Here is a 21,717-nt window from a genome sequence, read left to right on the forward strand (position 1 = left end):
TCGGTTAGGACCGCCCGAAGGTTGTCTGGAACAGCTGGTTAAAACCTGCACAACGTTATCCCAAAGGTCATGAACAACCCAGAAGGCAGCTGCACTCTCAGATTGTAAGGCTAAACACATGGAGGAGAAAAATTGCTTTCCAAATGTATCTATTCTCCTTGAGTCACGATCAGGCGAGTTGTAGGAAAGGCAATGAGATTAATTTTGCTGTTGGAAGCCTGTTTCTGGTGTCAGATGTTATTTAAGAAAGTAGGATCATTTGGTGCAGGTGACGAGTGATCTAACTATCAACACGAGGTCCAGAACGTGGCTTAGACCAAGTGCCCAAAAGAGTACCAAAAGACTATCAGTATGGGCCCAATAAAATAGTTAACAGTGGCTCTAGGGGAGCCTGACCAGATTGAAGTACTTCAGGCAACACATTGGTTTTCACTTCGTAGTACAGTTGCATATTTAAAACTTCTACTGCTCTTCGCATCACCACAGCGAAAGAGGTGCTTTCCTCCATGACCTGGCTGTGGGGTCGAGGAGACAAGCCAAAATCTGAAGAAATATTCAGTCAAATGGCATTTTGAAGTTCCTCCCACCAGTTTTTATCGTCTTATTGGTTCCACAAATGTTGTCCCTTCCACATCAGGGGCGAAAAGATGATGTGGGTCCTCCTTGGTGATAAAGGAATGGGGGTGAGTCTGAAGGATTTCCAAGAGGTTGTGTGCCGGCTGGAATTGGGTGCGATCTCTGTGAAGATGAATTTGATTCTGAGTTGGAAAGCAAGATGGGCTGTGCACCCTCCACTGCCGTTGGATTACGAAAAGAACCAGTGCAAGGGATGGAGTCTGAACTAAAGCCCGCACAGGAGCCAGGGCGGAGTTTGATACGGGTGTGAGATGCACAGATGGTGCCGAGGGTGGACCCACAGGAGGAAATTCAACTGGAGGCCACTGCAATGGGGCAGGAAATCCAGGGTGAACCAGGACCAAAGTCAAACTGCTCAAATGAAGTTTGGGAGCGAGAGAGAGAGGTACATTGACCTCTTTGCATCCTCTTTGGAGCCAAAGGGTGGGTAGGGAAGGGCAGATTTCTACTTCAAAGGCTTTTGCTTTTTCTTGGACTTAACTGAACACTTCAACTGTGACGATAATCTTTTGTGGTAGCGGGATCTTTCTTTTACCTAGTCACGACATGGAATATTCTCATGTTTGGGGATGTAAAGTTTGTCCACTCAGTCTCGTACGGCCTTCAAGTTCATCTGGGCACAGTTGTCGCAAGCCCCTGGAGTCGTGCTCCGACCCCGGGCAACATAAGCATACTTTGTGAAGGTCTGACACAGACATAAATTTGCAACAGTCCCTACATAGTTTAAACCCGGTTGTCATAAGGGGTGACAACTGCCTTGAACACAATTCTGTAATTTGGAAAAAGAACTGTCAAAAGACTAAGGAGAACCTCCAAATCCGCGCCTGAAGGAGTGGAGATAGGAACAGACACTGCGCATGAGTGGAGTTTAAATGTCATTCAGCTGGTCAATTCCTGAATGAAAACTACACAGTGGAGCAAATGACGCCACCTGCTGGCACAGAAGAGTACTGTTTTTAAAGTTACTGAATCCGGTCTGACGCTTGAAGAATATTCATTCACAAGGAAAGGAATCTGCAGTTAGCGGTATCCATCAAAATCCAACATCGTATGAGCACTTGCTGTAGAGCATTAATTATGGATTCCTAGCCACCAGAATATGGATCACTCTTACACTACAGATCAAGTTTTTCAGAATCAACCAAAATCTATATTTTGATTGAAAGATTCTATCTTGTTGCTGGTTATTTTTGCTTGTCTTTGTGTCACTAGCCTTTTACATCCACAAGGCCATTCAGGCAGCGCTGCGCTGTATGAAAAAAGATAATGCAACATATAGTTGGACTAAATTCAGGCCTCAACAAATCTACTCACCTACTTGCAATGGTGAGTCAGATTCTTATCAGGGCGAGCTATATTTAAGGTCCACTGACCCCTTCTGGAGAGCAGACACAGATGTGTTGTCACTCACAAAGGAAAGGAGCATTAAACATACCTTTAAATCTTGTTTTTAACTTGTCACATGTATTCTGTGTTCAGAGACAGAGGACAAAAGTCAGAGTACATTTACAATTATTGTTCTGACTGAAAAGTTCGAGTATTTTTGTAAAGTGAACAATCTGACCAACCTACTGTACAAAAAGTGTGAAAAGAAAAGGAGAAGGATGCCATGTTTTAATCTAACACATTTAAATAGCTAAAAAGTGAATACAAACATTTCCTAAAAATTCGGTAGTTATGAAAGCCCTTGTTATGTAATTTTCTGCGATGAAAAATATATTTTAATAGAATGAAAACAAATCAGAACTCTTTACATATTAATGTGCAAATGATGAATATGTGAGCTGAAACTCAATTTCTCCAGATTCTTTACACACAATATAGTTTATAAGTAAAACTTCATGTTAGTGACAACGTTTTTGGACTTTTCAATGGGAAATGTGCTGTCTGTAAAAGAAAGTGCACTACCACCTCATGCTTTAGTGATATATTTATTAAAAGTTAGTTTTTAAAGATAAACTGAGAAACGTTCTTGCCCCTGCCCTGATGGCAATGCTATTAGTGAATTTAGAGGCGTGTCACTACCACCTCATGCTTTAGTGATATATTTATTAAAAGTTAGTTTTTAAAGATAAACTGAGAAACGTTCTTGCCCCTGCCCTGATGGCAATGCTATTAGTGAATTTAGAGGCGTGTCAGGGGTCATGTGTACCCAGTATGTGGAATAGATTCTTAATATGCATGGAGCAAATGTTTAGTCAATTAAATCAACCCAAATCGGTTTTTTTTAACCACAAAAAAAAATGCTGAACTCACATATTGTAAGGCGCTCATAGTGATAATGAAGAAAAAAGTGGCTCTGAAAAACAAATTATTTGCCTAGGATGACGCAATGAGACCAGTTTAGGGGGTCAAGTACTTTACAGGTAGGTCGAGTAGATTATTCAAGTTGCTGGATCTGCAGGTCTAGTAGCATTTCTAGAATTGTGAGCGGCCTGTAATTATAAAGAAAGTATGGGCCTTCAAGAATGAACGACCATACTAAGAATCAATGCTAATCTGGCTTTCTAAGGGGTAAAACAGAAAACACTAAGCTAATGACAGCCATTTGAATTATATCAAAGAAAGAATGTTCCCTACAGAGAAGACAGAGGAAATAATTCACAGATGAGAGCAGGAGGAGAAGGAAATGTGCCAAAGCAACCCACTATTAACATCGGTCTAAGCTGATAGGTTGAGGGTTACTTATTACTCTGTAGTGTCCAATGACATGTTGCCCAATGCATTAATTGTACCTTTATCTCAACGGGGTTTCACTTGCAAGTGACTCAACGTGTGTCATCTGCTCCTTTAGAAAGCTTGAAAAAGGGCAGTAAATAAAATGACACTGTTGGGCTGGGCTAAACTACCCACAGTGGTGACATTTCGTAAAGCCAACTGGGAGATAATCCAAACTAGCAGGTATCTAGGTATCACTTTCCCACCAATCCTGGTGCACTCTGTGAAAATCCAGTCCATTGCCAGTAAAACAAAAGCAGGCAAGAGAAATACTCCCATGATACAATCAGAAAAAGGGCAGCCAAATTTGATGTTAAAGGACATCAATAATTATAGGAAAAATCAATTCTAGAGACAAGACTTCAAAGAAAAACAACTTTGATCAAAAGAATACATCTGGGCTATAACCCATCTTAAAAATAACGCACAGCGATCTAGATTTTATGTTAAAAATAATGTTGATACTTTTCAGCGTTACAAGAACAGTGGCAATGTAACCAAGCAAAACGTAACACCCCCTGTACCTTCTTGAGCACATCATGTGGTCTTTCACCCTGCTTTTCCTCTCCCCTCAACACGACACTATACAGTCGGCGCTCCTCGTCTAACAGAGCTCTCCACCACTGATATCTAGTGGTCTTGCATGCTTCTTCCTCAGCCCCATTGCTAACTTCATTACCAATTAACACTCTGTCCATTCATCATCATTCCTTTCTCATCTGTCTTTAACCTCTGCTTATAACCTCAGTGCACTTATAAATCATTACAATTGGTCAGGTTCCACTGCTTTATGCTTGTGTTTGTCCTTTTACAAGTCTCCAAAGTGCATTCATACTTTTTTTTTACATGCTCTAAAAGTGTTCGTGTTCTCTGGCACAAGGACAATTTGTGATGTAAGGAATATAAATGAATGACATTACAACGCATGCTTTTACCACGCATGCTTTTACATCGCGGTTTTTACAACGCATACCATTACAACGCATAGCGCTTTGGGGTGCTGGATATTGAATAGTTTAATTTACTATTCCAACTCCAGTGCCCGTGGATAATAGGGAAGGTTATTGGATAGTAAATTAACCTATTCCCTATCCTAGAGCGCCCCCCAGCGCAATGCGTTGTAATGGTTTGCGTTGTAAAAGCTGCGATGTAAAAGCATTGCGTGGTAAAAGTTGCGTTGTAAGTGATGTTTCCCAAGGAATGTATTCATCACACGAGGTGAAAATTCACCCACGTTACAAGCCTAATGTTATAAAGGAATTGGTTTCGTGAAGGCAGCACCGGGAAACAATCACATCAATTACTGCTCTGCATGACCTCATTATGGCTCTGGATGTTTTTATTCTCAATCTTTAGGTTAAGTTGACATCAACTGATCTTGTGGAACACAATATTGTTCACAACCCATTATTTGCAATGACAAACACAACATAAAATGGTACGTTGGCCATTTGCATTTTGATAAGTATGTATGCTCCTTTAGTATTCGTCAGTGTTTTACGTAAGGATGCATCTTTTAGCGAAAGATTACTGAACAGGACACATCATGCATGAAGAAAATATCTATAAAAATACTAAAACAATACAGAACCCTACTAAAGACGTTTCTCCCACAAGTATGGCCATTACAGAAATTACAAATATTGGGATCCCTACAATTCCACTTCCATGTGTGAAAAAGACAACTTATCTAGACATAAATATAAGGGTAAAAGTATGTGTACACACAATAAATACATCATGACATTGAATATGCATTGAGAGATGGATGAGATTTTATAAAGCTGTTCATGAAATGAAAAGAAATTTTATAAAGCGCGAACTGCCACTCCTAACTGAGTCCCCTGACGCTGCAGGCAACGACAGATCAAATAGATGACATAAGCCTAAATTAGCTTTTGGCAGCAAGCATCTGATAGGCCAAATATCCACGAATCATACAACTGCAGAGCACTTCGATTCTAAGAAATACTTATAAAGGCAGAATGTACCATATCATGAATCTAGGATAAACCTCCATGTGTTTTTCAGCTAGATTGCCTTTTGCTTGGGCTGACCTGCGTTGTCTCTAATTAACCCTTCCATTAGATCGGTTTACCCTCATGTAGGATGCTGGCTCTTTATGCGATATATCAATAATCTGATTTACTGTATAGAGTCCAGGAGTTCACATATAGGCAAACAGGGGCTTGCTCTAGAAAGCCCAAGGTGCTCTATTAGGTGCAGTGTGATTGAGCTGCTAGCCTTAGGCTTAAACGAAAGGAGTGCAAGACATCTGCAAATGCACGCAATGACCAATAAATAACACGCACGACTCAAAAAAAAGAGATCCACACCAATTTATGAAAACAGCAAGTACCTTTAGGCATCAGAGAGAAATTGTTCAGGTAAGGACGTTTTTAAATATAAATTCTTTTCAGTTCAAAAAGTGGACACTTATTTTGAGTTCGGCAATGTTATCCCAAGGCAAACAGGTATAGTACAACGATTTATATGACCAATCTTCAGAAGTTAAGGTGATTGGTGGGCAAGGTCCAAGGCAGCACCAACAATATACCACCAGTGGCACGAGGGTGGCCGGGTGCAGGGTGCCCAACACCATTGGGAACCCAATCTTATCACATAGGGATCGGTCACTGCAAAAAGAGGCTGCAGATTCTGGCTGGAAGGCCATTCGAGCTGAACCAACAGGGGGGAAACAGGCCTTGAGATGCTCTGGGGCGTAGGGACACCTTTGGTCCTCCTCTCCACGGCCCAGGGGCAAGGGATGCAGAGATGTTCATAGGTGTCTGGTTTTTCCTTACTGAAGCAGTCGCAGTAGAGGGGGCCTTTGTGCAGAGGCTGAATGCGACATCGGAAAGTCCATGAGGGGTGACGCCGCTAAGGACTCAGGCTCCGGAGGGCTGAGGGACCTTGTTGGCATAGTTAGCCCAGTTCGACTTGGAGCAACGGGTGCAGTGGTGGCTTCAGGTGTTGGGTTTTGGCGGTTACGGAGGCTCAGAGCCCCTTCTTTTGAAGTTGCTGCAAGATGCAGGGAACAGGTTAGCTGTCCCACGGGAGGTCTTTGTTCTTTATCAAAGGCAGGCAGTCCTCCTAAGTTTTTGGGGTCAACAGCTGCAGGACAAGTTGATTTTGGAGCAGTTTTTGATGAGGGATGCAGACAGGTCAGCGGGGCTGGTACCAGGACAGCTGCTTCTTCCCTCCTCTTCTGCAGCTCTTTGGTGTCCTCTGTCTTCTTAGGTCATCAGGATCTGCTTCTTTGGTGTCAGGGACTCCCCTAAATACTGAATTAAGGGGATTGCAGGGTAGTAGCCAATGGGCTACTGACCCTTGGGGTCACTAAGCCTCCTATATGAACACTTCCTGTGGAAAGTGGGCGTAACCCTGTCCCATAATTCCTAAGTATGCCATCACAAGATGGCTACTTCTGAAAAATCGTGTCCACCTCAGTGTAATCCACCTTAGGGGTGGTGCTAGACTGATGGCGGTCCGCTTACCCGAGTAGCTAATTTTACTGCTTGTGCAGGCACCAAGGGGTCCTGGACTCTCCTTCCAAAGGCGGAAGCTCTTTCAAACTTGCTGGCCTGGGAAGGCTAATCAGCAGGTCATCCTGTGGTAGGGGGGAGTTACATCCTCTTCCTAGACAGGATTTTGTTCTGGGCCTCCTGAGAGCACAGGTTCTCACCCTAAGAGGTCAGAACAATTTCTTGGGTGGCAGGCTGGCAGAAACCAGTCAAGGGGCACACCAAACGCTGGTAGGCTTTCAGGTGGGTACCTCTAAGGTGCACTCTGGATGCATGTATTGGTAAATCCAACACTGGAATCAGTGTGGGGTTATCAATATGAGATGTTTGATACCAAACATCCATATTTACAGTCAAGCCATCATGTAGCTGTGGAACTCGTTTTCACCAGTGTCAAGCACATGTTTTAAAATGGTTTCACTGTCCACTTGCACAGGCAATAATAGAACTGGCCAGTACAAGGGCATATCTTCTCATGCAGGTATGCCTTCACATTTAATATTCAGCACCCTGCCTCAGGGCTGTAAAACCTGCTGTAGGGGTGACTTACAAATATCACATGCAGTGTCAGAAGACAGGGCACACTGGGATATGTGACATTCATGTTTTCACTTTTGTCTGAACCAAGACACGCAGCATTCAATGGCAGCATTGGATGTGCTTGGTGAGGGGTACCTTAGGATGGCACAACTTGTGCTGCTGCCCTTAGGGACCCTTTTTGGTACTCAGGCCCTAGATACCAGGGGCACCATTTACTAGGGACTTACAGAGGGTGCTGAAGGTTTTGCCAATTGGGGAAACAATAGTACAGTTTTGAGAAAGAACTCTTGCACTGGGGACTTGCTTAGCAAGAACCCAGTGCACTTCGAGTCGAAATCACAATAGTTACCAGGCAAAAAGTTGGGGTGACCATGTCAAAAAGAGCTACTTAACTACACCTCAACCATGTCAAAGGCATTTCGCTCTATTGACATGCAATTGAAACGAAGATTTACCTAAAAATGAACAGTTCAGATTACAACCACTTTTGACAGCTAGTCCTGGCCCCCCGTAAACAAGAAGCCAAATGCTCATGGATTTAAAGAAACCACTATTTATGGGACTATATTATAGAAAATATAAAAAGGCATTAGGAAAAAAAAAATTTCATTGTAACAAAAGCTGAAACACGTTACTTGTCAGAGGGTTACACGGGATGGAAAGAATTTGCATTGAATATGAGGGTTACTGGGTCACAGTTAAGATGCAATTAAAAACAGACAACACAAAGAAAAGGGCTCTATCTTGCTGAGTAGGTAATGAACCTTGTACTTTAAAAAAATGTGGATATTGGTTTAAAAGTAATATGTAAACCCTCTAATGTTGTTGTAGTGCTACAGACAGGTGGATAAAAGATAAGGCACTTTTTACAAACTTTTGCAAAACTAAACTCGTTCTATTTATTAATCAGAATCCTGAGCTGCAGCCGGGTTTCTGGCTGACAGACAAATTTTGATTTTAACATTCAGTCCAATATTGTAGGAACAACCATTTAGGTATGGGGAGATGAGGATCATTAGAAACAAAAAGTTCAGCACGTAGCTAAATCGTGAAACTTCTTTACCTCCAGCGAAGTGTTTCTCTTGCTCATCAAAAACTAGTTGAAGTCCCTTTCAACCTCACTACACGATTACAGAAAAACTTTTTGTTTTCTAAAGGCTACAGTTGTCTGTGGTTCACTGGCTGGACTTGCTTAACACGTTAGGGATTCATGGATTATGCTGAGCTCTCCAGAAGTCTTTTCTCATTTATACGACCCTGAGCAGAAACTGAAGAAATTTGTTGCTTGCGAGGAGCTTGTACGCAGTTTCCAAAACTTTAGGAACATTAATGATCAACATGCAACACTGTACAAGATGGAAAATTCCTTTCTTGGGCTCACTCGAGGAAAAAAACGACCTAACCTGCAACCAGTAAAGCAAGGTCATAACATCAACCTGACCAATCTCGGCAACACCAATTTTTACTTCACACTTGAATGCAACCAAACAACCCTAAACCATTAAACATAAACCTTAATATCCCAACTTACTCCTCTTTAAGTCGGCGTTGCTCCCTGTAAAATTCCTCTCTTGATAAAGGTGGTGCTGCAGTTGGTGCTGGGATGGCATTTGGCAGAGTTGTCGGTGCTGCTGGCGGTACCCATGGTGCAGTTATGGTTGCAGGAGCGGGAGCGTATCCTGGAGGAGGTACATTGTATCCCGCAGGTGGAGGCTGTCCTGGTGGGAACTGTGGAGGGAACTGAGGTGGAGGTACACCTGGAGGTAGAGTAAGTCCATGGGGGGGCGGAGGAAACAGAGGGGGTATTGGAGGTGCGTAAACAGGTGCAGATGCAGCCAATGTTTGGGCAGGATTCCTCGGTGTTCGCTCATTCGGAGGGCGTCCTCTATTTGCACCCCTTGAAATGAATAAATACAAAATCAAAAACAAGAATTGATCATGGCTTTTCAGAAAGACTGAAGAGGCAAAGAAACATTCACAGGCATAGGTGAATGCAAGGTGGATTATACAAGGCATGTGAAGACAGAGGTAAAAACACAAGCGACCCAGCTGTCACACCAGTATAATCGAAGAAACTAAAGTTCAAATCCGAGCATAACTCACTAAGATTCTAGTTGCTTGAAGGTGATAGCATGAATTCGGCATGGTGGAGATAAATGTGCGAGTTGCTGGGAAATGATGTGAACACACTGCTGGAATATATAAATATATATACTCAATAAGCCAGAAAAGAAATTGGTTATCCTACGATGAAGTCTAGGCTCCCTGAAAGACTTGCTGACGATTTTCACAGATGGTATCTGCTTCAGAGCTATTCCAACATGAACCAGAGTCCTTGAGAATTAAAATATCGACTGGCTCAGTTTTCAAAGCTGCACAGGTTTGGGGAGGAATTTGCTTTGCTAGCTCCTGGAATATTCCTAACCGGATGGTCATTTTCAATGACTTTGCTCCAACAGAAAAAAACCTTTTCATTCTTCAATTTAGAGCTTTGGGAAAACTACATTTGAAGTGATATTGTATTCAAGATTCCCATCTTGAGGTGGAATTTGTCATTCTCTCAGATTGCTTCCCGGACCTTTCACATGTACCTGCTAAAGGAATTGAGAGTGATGGATGGCTGGCGCCCTGGTTTTAATTAATCTTGTGATGTTAATGCTTTCTTTTTTTAAATAACAGTATCATGAAAAATGTTAGAATCAGTTACATGAATAATGCAGTGGCTAAGCTTCCTCCATTGGTTGGTTTGAATTTGGTGGATGAAACGATCTGACTGTTTTTGACTAACTAGAAAGCTTCGATTAAATCATGAAGGAAGTACTAAGCACTTTACACCTCTTCAAAACATATGGCATGGTAGATGTGATTACTTCACTATTCTGCTTCCTCGGTACATGTTTAAACATCATAGATGATGTTATAATAATGTATCCTTCAATTGTTTTTGTCTACGTGTGAAGATACTACTTATTCTTGAGTACCACTCACTATATAGTAGTAGTCCTGCTGTTTGATTAATAAAAACCAGCCATCACAATCACCTCAGAATCTAAACAGGTCTTCCCAGGAATCTATCATGTTTACATGACCATTATGACAGCTGAGTGCATCAACTGTTAAAGCCACTGGGCTTGCCTCAATCCTTAAATGGTCTCACTTCTATTCGGAAGACCCATACACTGTAGCTCCAGTGCCACCTAACCTCAATACTAGAACTAAAATTAAACTACTGCCACGCATGAATCATTTTTAAAGCGGTTTGTCACAAATCAATTTCACACTCGGAGCATGTCACAACTGAAGAAGGTACATAAAGATCCAATTAATGAATAGTAAACTTTTAACACAACCCTGAAACAATACACCAACTCGATGTCACATTTTGCTTCGGTGTTTGACCATAGATGAGCGAGAACTTTCCCCCACCAAAAACACTGAGCATCACAGTTAAGCTTGATTTACAGAGCAAGCAAAGACCAAAGGAAAAGCCATGCACTAGAAACTTAACAGCATTTATTCAAACCAAGACAGTCATATAAGAATAAAATACTTAGCTATAAAACTCAGGCTGCAGCTTGGAACCCGTCATAGAGTCACATGCTTGTATATGTTCTGCCACCTTGTGGATGGATCCGGTACACTTAAAAAATATATCCTGCAGTCCTTGTAAGCCGTATTGCGTGTAGACGCTGATGACGGTGATACACACACAGAAGACTAACAACATTATCAAATCCCTCATAGGTGTCTGTGGTCTGAGATCGCACTCATCGACTTTTCTTGGATATGTGGGGTGGGTCTGTATGCAATCCTTTAAAAGAAATCAAGCTGTAGAACTAGAATTACAGGTAGGTAACATTGTTCCGCAGCACTGATCTTTTATAGACCATCATACTCTTTATGGTGCAACCAGCACCATAGTTGGCAGATGAGTAATGGAAGATGCATTTTTGACACCGCTTAGCCTACTTCACCAGAAATCTAAGCATTAATGCACTGCACAGCTGTGTACGAACTTCCAGACTACTCCACAGACGGTTTCACAAAAACAAATGCTGAAGTCATATCAGAGAAATAGTTTATACAATCAATCTAGATAATACTCGTTTGACAGCTAAACCATATGACACAATACAATATGCTACAGCTCAGAAAGCAGCAAAACACTGACCTCAAGTATTACCAGTGTGAAACAAAAAAGCTCTTGGTGCATCTAAATTACATTGAGAAAATTCTTCAAGCATTTACTGGAAATTAACTGGGCAAAGAAAAGGAATTATTCATGGGGAAATGGGACTCCATTTTAGACAACAATGCACTATGTGGTATAAATGACAAAGTTATCGCTATGGAAAGCATGAATGGTCCAGTGACAAACCTTACAACTCTAATTGTAAAGACAACAAAATAACGTCACAAAGCATAGCTTCCTTAAGATAACATTAAGCTCAAGGAAGAGCTGTTAACAATGTTGAAGAAGTTTCACTTCCGCACTACTCGCAACCTGAAAAGTCACCGGCAAATTCCTTATAATCAGTGATTAATGCTGTACTATGAATCTTGGCTCAAGCTTAAGACACAGAGCGCAAAATGCAAGTATGGTAAAAAAATAATAACTTGCTAGTTGAAATCAGAATTTTGTCTGCAGGTGGTCTTCTAGGCCGGTCGTTTATTTCATTCTAAAACTTCAAGAGCCAGGCCACTTCATTTGGCGCCTGCTGGTTTCGAGACTCTTATTCAAACAAAGTCCGATCAGTGAGAATCTCTTAAACGAACGCAGAAACATTTGAACCAAACCTGCTAATCTAATATGCATGACTGATAAGCTCACCCAAGAGAAACAAGGCCATCTTCAATAAACGGCGCCATAACATCTGAATCAAAATGTGTTCCTGGACAGTCCATCGAAAGGGTTCCTGGCATTTCCTTCATTAATAGAATTTATATTGCATTTTGGCCTGTGGCGCAAATGTGCTGGTGGTCTGCTTCAGTGGAAATGTATTTTAGAACATTAAAATAAAAAATCCTATATGCGGCACTCAAAGACAGACAGAATTCAATTTGCAAAAAGTTGCATTTATCTTGAAGGTAGTACTCTGACATCAGAAGCACTTGGCATTGAGATGCATACAACTTGTCAACCTCAATTAACACTTGGCATAACCATCCCTTTCAGGATGCAGTACCACTAGATTGATGTCTTCAGTCCAAGCTAATATACCCAGACCTACTTCAACTAAAAACAAGTTTGGCACTGACCTATCTAAATTATTTGCAACCAAGGCACTTTGCAAGTTCGTTTTCCTCATTTTGTCAGTGAATTTGTACGTGTTAATCATCCTGACAGAAAGGATTCTTCCAGAAAGCCGCTAAGCCTGGATGTGGTTGCCAGAAGCACATTATAATTATCTTGCAACAGTGGCTCTTTTACTGGTACCCATACAGCCCACATTCCATCATTTTTTCCAGCCATCATTGTGGCTATGAAAGCGCATCTGCAGACCATGTAGTAATTTTTGTAAACTTGGAAGTCCAGAGATGAGGAAAGCTTCAACAGCCACTGAAAAGTGAGGTTTAATACTGAGTTGTGCAAGGAAGAAAGCACAGGTAACTTAAGCACAAGTCACTCTACTGGTCATCTGTAGTCCCACCTTCGTCCAGGCTATGAGACAAGGATACTCTTTTGTCACGCACTGAAACCCAAGGTACAATAATGTTGCTCAGGTGGTTAATGTAAACATGCGATTGAAAGGTGGGTCGTGTTACTAAAGGTGGGCTAATACCTAGAGTACACCATTACGTTCAGATCCTGTACTTGCTACTACGTGCAGTCACAATTTCTCCAGACCCTTGGGCAGACTGTTTAGAATTCGCTGACAACTAGGAGTTGGTGAAGAGCACCTTTTTGAAAAGATAAGATCCTCCCATAATGGACTATTGAAAAGGAAAGCCCAGGTAAGAGGGTACCATGGGGCAAGCAATAATGTAAGGAAAAAAGGCTGCTCAATTTCCGTGAATAACAGTGGGCAAAATAACTCCTCACGTATAGGCTTAGTGCAACAGAAAATACAGGCCCATTAATCCGTAGAAATTGAAGGAAAATGCAGCAGTACCATAATTAACCCAAACACACAGATTACTCAGGACAGAAGTGCCTATCACACAGTATCGCAAAAAAACTGATAACTCGTGGCCCAGAAAAGCATTTGTAACAATATCATAAAAACAACGGTTGTCTTGAAAAGGAGAGGAACAAGATTGAGACGAAAAAAGGTTCCTGCCTCTAAATGACATGGTAGATATGTCGCAAGCGGTAATATGAAGGGAGAAGATATGAACTATCCTTTCACTGCCTCCAACTTTCTGGGACAATAGACCGTTACAAAAAAACTCTTTATGATGAACCCTCACCACAGAGAAATGAAATCCATAAGAAAGGAAACAAGGGCCCAGTAGAAAATCTCAAAATTGAGGGTGGTTTTGTATCCTTGCCAAATTAAGTACCAACCGGATTCCCATCTTCTAATTATGAAGAATTCATGTACCCGGGAAACAATTCTACTTGGTCTGAATCATGGGAAGCAGAGACTGAAGAAAAGTACTTAATTCAGAAAGGGTCACCAAGCTCTCTCTAAACTTTCAAAATGGCTGCTTTAGGTAAATTTGGTATAGCTCATATTCCTGCTCATGTTTTTGCTTTATTAACTGTGGTTTTGCAGGAATGTTTTACTCTGGGCAACAGGAGATTGCTAAACACTTGCTGGTGCCCGTGCTCTGTTACCTTAAAACATGACAAATATTTGGTCTATCAAACAGGTTAGGTAAGACCACTGTACATCTACATGGAACCTGCACAAGTTTCATCAAGGTAAGACTCAACTTAAGCCACAGAGTTAATATGCTGAATGAATAAAATGTTACGATTCCCCAATGAGGAGTGGCCTACGGGAGCATCCTGAATGAACTTGTGCAATTTCTGAAAAAGTTTGAACTGAACTTTTAGCCATTGCCATGAAGCAGAGGAGTTGAGAAGTCTAGCTTAATCTAAGCCAAGTGTCCCACAGAAGAGTTTGCTCATCATTCTCCTTTTGTGGTACAAAAGTGGCCTTCAGTGGCCACCTTTTGGTTACGATTCATAGGTTCATATATCAGCAAGTAGCTTGGTTTTCCAATGACCACTCACAAACACTTAGCATTAAAAAAGATCGCAACTATTTATGTTGATTTATTGCCATTTTATATTGTATTTCCTCATTAATTACACTTATTAAATACTTCACACAAGTTTTGTCTGAAGTAGGCATGTCGCCTTAAGCCACAGCTTGTAGGATTGAACCAATCATTCCTTACTGGAAGGTATATTTACTTATGCCCTAGCGTGATATATTTAGAAGAGGTCATATACTTGCTCTCTCCCAGTTAGTAACCAAACTCCTCACCCCTGTGAGGGGTGCAAAAGCTGTAATAGTGATTCTCTGCAAATGGGAACTGTGGCCCAAATGTATACTTCACTTGCACATGGCAGCTGAAGATTCGGTCAGAGGAGACAATGGCTGCCCATGCCCCTTGGTCACATCAAGAACACATTGTTCCACAGGCATGATAAAGGCAGATGTTTCCCTTGGCAAATCAGACCTGGAATTCACTAGAATTTTCAAGAATGGGACGAAGGAACTCTTTCAAATTGATTAAGCTTCTTTTAAATAACAATTATCTACAAGAATACATGTCAACTCTGAGGAAGGGATGTCTGTGACAAATCGTGCTCTCTGAAAAACAAAAGGGAGGTAAATCTATGCCGTTTCGAAACCGTAATCAGATACCCTCACTTGATGATGGAGGCACTAGTGCAAGCCTACTGGGAGTTGTGATTTCTAGATGAAGAGTGCCTAACTAATGAAGTAGAGGACCTCATAGAAAGGTGGATTCCAGGGTAGAAATCCACCCCTTTTTCGGGATACCTCAAAGGGGAAGTGGTATGATATTTTTGGAGTCGGATCTTTGATGCCTTTATACCAATGCTGAGCCTAGTATGATTAGAGAAAGCTATATAGCAATTTGTGGTACTGCAGCTGGTTTGTTAACAAGAAATACGTCATCTATAATCCGCTGAGTTCATCCTCGGTTTAATTCAGAGTGCATGTTAGGACTCAAAGCCATTAAGAAGGCCACTTATTCGATTTCACAAAAACCTGAAGTAATCAGGAAAGCAAGGAAGAATTATATACAGGCGATAGAAGTAAGAACAAGCATTTACAATGCAATAGGTCTCCCAGTATTAAAGTTTGAGCTATTGGCATTGTATATTACAATGTGTTACATTAATTTGTTATCAAACTCTGAATTGTTGTCTAAAGATGATTTGTGTCACGTGACTTCCCTACCATCTCCTGCATGGCCTGCTGCCTGCAATGTCGTAATGCAGAGGCACGTGACTCTGATAACAGCTGCATGTAGGCTGCTTAAAATATAGCAAGTTCCAAACGTATACATTACATCACATGCCGAGACCTAGCACAGTGTGCACACCACTCGCCAGGTAGGCCCGAACAACACAGATCTTCTTTTCTCAGCTACTAAGTGAAGCCAGGCGGGCCGGCAGAAAAACAATTTAAACAAAAATTACCTTAAACCAGAGTTTGTCTCCTGGGCCACCCTGCTGCTGCCAATCAATCAATCAATCAGATGAAGAGCATCAGTGTGGACTCCAGGCCCTCTGACCCACGTGGGACCCGGCCTGATGTGCGGCCACAGCATCACAGATCTTATCTCAGCAGGTGCCTAATTAAAACTAAATAAGGCGTCAACAGTTAGCTGACTCACGGACTACAGCTCCACAGACAAGCTGGGCATTGGGCAAGCCTCAGGCTGGCCGAGGCACACAGTGACCTAGGTCACAGCTGGCAGCCAGGGCGATATAGTGTAATTATTTAAAAAACGAGATGTCAACTATAATAAAATTACTCTGGACTCTGTGACGAGCGCGCTGAAAACGGTATGGTTGAGCAGACATAAGGTGGGAACATGAATGAGCGTGATCACGCACATTACATTTTTTTTACTACTAAACATGAGTCAGTACAAACATCACTCCAGGCAGGCACTTACTTTTTGTAGCGAGCCTTCACAATCACATGTGCTGGTAGCTGCTTCCCGCAAGTTCCGTCGGACTTTACCTGCAGCCGGGCATGATTGATTTTGAGGGGCTGCTGGCAGTCGTGTGCTAGCACTACAGCTGCCGGAATGGTTTAGGAAAGGCATTGGGGGGTGTAATCGGCAGCCCCTCTCTTAATTACACTTCCTCTGCCGTGTGACTCGACCTCTCCTCGGGCCCGACTCTGTTCATGAGGCCTGGGGTGCTGGGCTGCACTCTCCATGCGCGCAACACGTCTCCACGCATTCCCATTTCCGGTTGGACGTCATTTCCAGGACCAGCCAGCCAGGATGTAAGGTCACATAAATGAAGCCGCGCCCACGGAGTGCCTGCCCAGGAGAGGAGCGGTGGCGGCTGAAGTCCGGAGTGGCGGTAAGTGGGGGCGGGGGGGGCGCTCGGTGCACTTGTGGGTGTGTGTGTGCACGCGTGTGTGTATGCGACAGCGGGGGTAGGTTCTCTGTATGTGTGGGTGCGTGCGTGCATGGGCGCTTGTGTGTGTGTGTGTGTGTCTGTGTATGCGTCTGTGTATGCGCATGCGTGTTTGGTGAAAGAGCTTCCCGGGAGACAGCAGCTGAGCGCGTTCGCGAGCGCGTGCCCCGCTCAAATAGCCTCCTTGAAGAGGCAATGCGCGCGGCCAGCCCTGTCTCCTGGGAAGCATAGTCACTGACAAAAGATCTCCTGGCGGACACAGCGCTGACGCGCTGTTAAACGCCAGGAGACCTAAAAAGGGAAATTCAAGCCAAAGCCTGGGAAGATCTCGATAAAACAGCCCACCTGAAAAATAGCAGGCTTTTTTGGGAAGTTCTAAATTGACCCTTTTTTCAGATGGCCCGGCCGATGGTATAGAGTGCCATATCTTCGAACAAGATTGGTTTAGCCATTTCTCTCAAACTTTTAATCACAGTAATCTGTTGGACGAACCTTTTTTGGAACCATGTACCTCTCTTTCTTACCAAGAACGGACGAAACACATTTATTGAAAGAGCAGCAGTTGCCAAGGCCATCCTGAGTGCAACACCAGGAAAGGCTCCAGGCTCCAATGGAGTACTCAGACATGTTCAAGTTGAACTTAGAAGTTTGGAAGCCACTAATTACAAATGTACTCAGGCAGTTGTCAGCGAAGCCCCGATCGATTCCTGGAAGGAATCCATTATAGTACCGTATATAAAAAGGGCAACAAGAACCTTTGTGCATGTTATGGTCCAATTTCATTGTTAGATGCCACAGCAAAAATGTTAGGGCATGTCATACTGGAAAAACTTGAAGAATGGGCTTAAGAAAAATTCCTTTCTTTCAAACGTTCAATATGGATTTCGCCCAGATTAGGGACTACTGAGCAAGCACTCAATCTATCCCTTATAATGGGAAAGTTCGTCACAGCCAGGAGAGGTGACCTTCATGTGGCATTTAAGGTTGTCTCGTCTCCTTTTAACCTGGTTGACAGGGGGAAACTCTGGGATTTGATGGAGCATGCTGGAGCGGAACCCCCCTTTGTTGAATCTCATTAGGCATGTACAATTGGAACATTACTACCAAAGTACACTACACACATCATGGAGTGTACACGCCCTGTCAAGGTGGCAAGAGGGGTAAGGCACAACCGTATATTGGCTCAGTTTTAGTTTTATTTGATATTAATTCCTTAGATACAGCCTTGGCTCGTGCAGTAATATACCTAGAAGGAGTAGTTTCTTACCTGTAACTCCTGTTCTGTAGTAGGGGTATCTCCGTTATAGTCATATTCTACTGAATAGTCCCGCTCATGTGCGTGGACCCCGGAGCAATAAAAAATAATCTCTTAAATCGTCTTCTTTGCAGTCCTGCATAGACACTTAAGAGAAAATTAAAGACAATAATGCAGCCTGTACCTACAAGGCTACACTATCCAGTACTTCAACTAGAAATGCCGAGGATATTTTACCAACATCACATTTACCATAATGTGTCAAGTTCCATCCATAGGGAAACTTCCCCTTCCCAAAAACCTTGGAATGATAGAGAGGAAGGGATGGACAGACAAGCCCCCATAGGCTGCCATTATGTGTCTGGAAAAGGGATACCGTGCCTTTAAGGAACTCTCCAGAGACCCTCGGTATCCCATGATGCACAGCAAACTCCTTTTACTTTCAGTTCTTTTTGAAGGTGCATAAAGCAAGTCCTGTAGCATACATAACAGAACCATGTTCTCCACCGGGGAGGAGGGCGGGCGCTTATGACTATAACAGAGATACCCCTACTACAGAACTGGAGTTACTGGTAAGAAACTGTAGTAGGGGATCTCTGTGTATAGTCATAATCTAGTGAATAGAATGGCAAGCCCATCCCAAAACACCAACCCGGAGGTGGAGAAACAACAGACAACACCACTAATGTGCAAACAGATTTCTCAATGAAGCCTGCCCAACCTGAGCATCTGCTCTGGCATCAGAGTCCAGACAGTAATGCTTACCAAAGGTGTGGACCGACTTCCAAGGGGCAGCCCTGCAGATCTCTGCAATGGAAACATTACGAAGCAAAGCCGTTGTAGCTGCTTTGCCCCTGGCTGAATGAGCCTTAGGCTTACCCCCCAAGGTCTTATTCGCTTTCTGATAACATAGCTGGATACATGACACAATCCATCTGGAGAGTGACTGTTTGGAGGTAGCCAGACCAGTCCTGACCGACCCATAGTTGACAAACAATTGGTCGGACCTACGAATATCCTTGGTCTTATCCAGATAGAAATTCAACACCCTTCTGACATCCAGGGAATGGAGAGAACGCTCCCCTGGAGTGGAAGGGTTCTGAAAAAACGTTGGTAAAGTTATAGTCTGATTAACATGAAAATCAGAGATTACCTGAGGAAGGAACTTAGGGTGAGTACGCATAACAACCTTAGCAGCATGAAACACAATAAAAGGTTCCTGGCAACACAATGCCTGAATTTCACTCACCCTGCGGGCCGATGTAATGGCCAGGAGGAATGCCGCCTTCCACGACAGGTGCTGCAGTGAAGCCTTGTGAATAGGCTCGAAAGGTTCCTTAATCAACCTGGACAGCACCACGTTCAGCTCCCACGAAGGTGAAGGAAGCCGAACAGGCGGGAACACCTTCTTCAATCCTTCCAAAAAATCCTTTATCACAGGAATCTGGCAGAAGGATGTCTGTGAAGGGCATTTCCTGTATGCCGGCAATGCTGTGAGGTGAACCTTAATGGAATTGAATTGAATTGAATGGAGATTTGTAGTGCGCAACTTTGCCCGAAGGAGTCAAGGCGCACATGATGGAAAATAGCCAGGTACATAGATAGGGGGTATAGAGGCCTAGGAGTAGGCTTCAGTAAAGAGCAAGGTTTTAAGGCCCTTTCGGAAGAGGACAAGAGATTCTTGGTTCCTGAGTTCCAAGGGGAGCTCGTTCCAAAGTCTGGGAGCGAGGGAGGAAAACGCCTTGCCTCCCCATCTCGCTTTAGCAACTCGAGGGACGGTCAGCAAATTCTGGCTGGCAGAGCGCAAGGCCCTACCAGGGACATAGGTTGACACTAGGGACCTAATGCCCTCAGCCCTGAGCCAGTGATGATTTTTCCTGATCAGGGTTCCTGAAGAGCGTCTGGGGGCATTGACGACTGGAAATTAAGGCCAGACTGAGCTAAATGCAGAAGGTATGGAAGGATGACATCTTCCTTGCAGGTCGTCGGATCATAGTTCTTAGACGTGCACCAGATGCAGAATCTCTTCCACTTATAAGCGTAAGAAGTCCTAGTGGAAGGCCTCTTAGCCTCCTTCAATATGTCCATCCAATCCTCAGGAAGATTCAAGTGGCCATATTGCACTATCTCAGGAGCCATGCTGCCAAACTCCACGATGAGAGGTTGGGGTGCACCATCTGCCCCCCGAACTTCATGAGAAGGACCGGCCAATACGGCAGCCGCCGGTGAGGCAGGAGCGACCGGTGAAGCAGGTCCATGAACCACCAATGTCTGGGCCATTCCGGGGCGATGAGGATCATCCTCGCCCTGGACTGGGACAGTTTGATGAGCACCGCCTGAAAAAGGGGAATTGGTGGAAAAGAGTACCGAAAGCTGTTCGACCAGCTAATCCATAACACGTTCCCCAGAGTCCCCGGCTGGTAATACCTCGAGGCGAAGTCACTGCATTTTCTGTTTTCGGCGGTGGCGAACAGATCTACGTCTGGAGTGCCCCACATGGCGAAGATGTCGTCGAGCACCTCGTCGTTAATGACCCACTTGTGTTTTCTTGGATCAACCTGCTGAGGGCATCCGCTTGAACATTTTTCACACCTGGTAAATGAGTCGCCGTTATCGTCAGTCCTCTGGCTAGCAGCCAGTGCCAGATCGCTTGCGCTTCCTGGGACAGTGTGCGCGATCTTGAGCCCCCCTGCTTGTTGAGGTAATACATTGTGGTCGTATTGTCCGTCTGCACAAGCAAGGAGTTGGTCTGGAAGGACGGATGGAAGGCCTTCAGTGCCAAGTGAACAGCTCTGAGTTCCAGGAAATTGATGGGATACGTGGACTCCGCCGGAGACCACATTCCCTGGATCTGTAGATGGTCTGCATGCGCTCCCCAGCCCTGGAGAGACGCATCTGTCACAATAGTTGGAGTGGGGATGTCCTTGTGGAAAGGAACCCCGCTGAGGATATTCTCTGCAGAGCACCACCATCTCAGGGACTGTCAGGCGTTAAGAGACAACTGGATCTGTCGTCCCAGCACCCTATCCTCTGGCCCCACTGATCCTCCAAGCATTCCTGCAGCGGTCTCATGTGGAGGCGCGCATGTGGAGTGAGGCAGATTCAAGAGGCCATCGACCCCAGTAGAGAAGACATCGTCCTCACTGTTGTAGATGGAGCAGCTGTGAGAGCCTCAGCCTTCCGAAGGATCGATAAGCGTCTCTCCTCCGAAGGAGACACGCTTGCTGACAGCGTATTGATGGAGGCTCCCAAGTACTGCAGGCACTGGACAGGAATCGGACAGACTTGGACATGTTTATATGCAACCCCAGTTGGTTCAACAGAACCGCCGTCCTGTTGAAGTGCAATTGCGCCTCCTGGAAGGTGGAGGCTTTGATCAACCAGTCGTCCAGGTACGGGTAGACAAACACCTTGTTCTTTCTCAGGTGCGCTGCCACCACTGCCATGCATTTGGAAAACGT

General features: G+C 43.7%; 1 protein-coding gene across 5 annotated transcripts in view; it reads right to left on the reverse strand.

The window, feature by feature from the left end:
* The window catches only part of RBBP6 (RB binding protein 6, ubiquitin ligase), a 418,994-nt gene that overhangs the window by 80,248 nt on the left and 317,029 nt on the right, over positions 1-21,717 (reverse strand). For 3 of the 5 annotated variants that reach the window (XM_078664816.1, XM_078664817.1, XM_078664815.1), the window contains exon 14: positions 8,950-9,315. The exons of the other annotated variants lie outside the window; for them this stretch is intronic. In XM_078664816.1, the coding sequence (XP_078520942.1) occupies positions 8,950-9,315 (366 nt within the window). The remainder of the gene's footprint in view (positions 1-8,949; positions 9,316-21,717) is intronic. 5 annotated transcript variants of the gene reach the window in all.

The sequence above is a fragment of the Lissotriton helveticus genome, chromosome 10, assembly GCF_964261635.1.
Source record: "Lissotriton helveticus chromosome 10, aLisHel1.1, whole genome shotgun sequence".
NCBI lineage: Eukaryota > Metazoa > Chordata > Amphibia > Caudata > Salamandridae > Lissotriton > Lissotriton helveticus.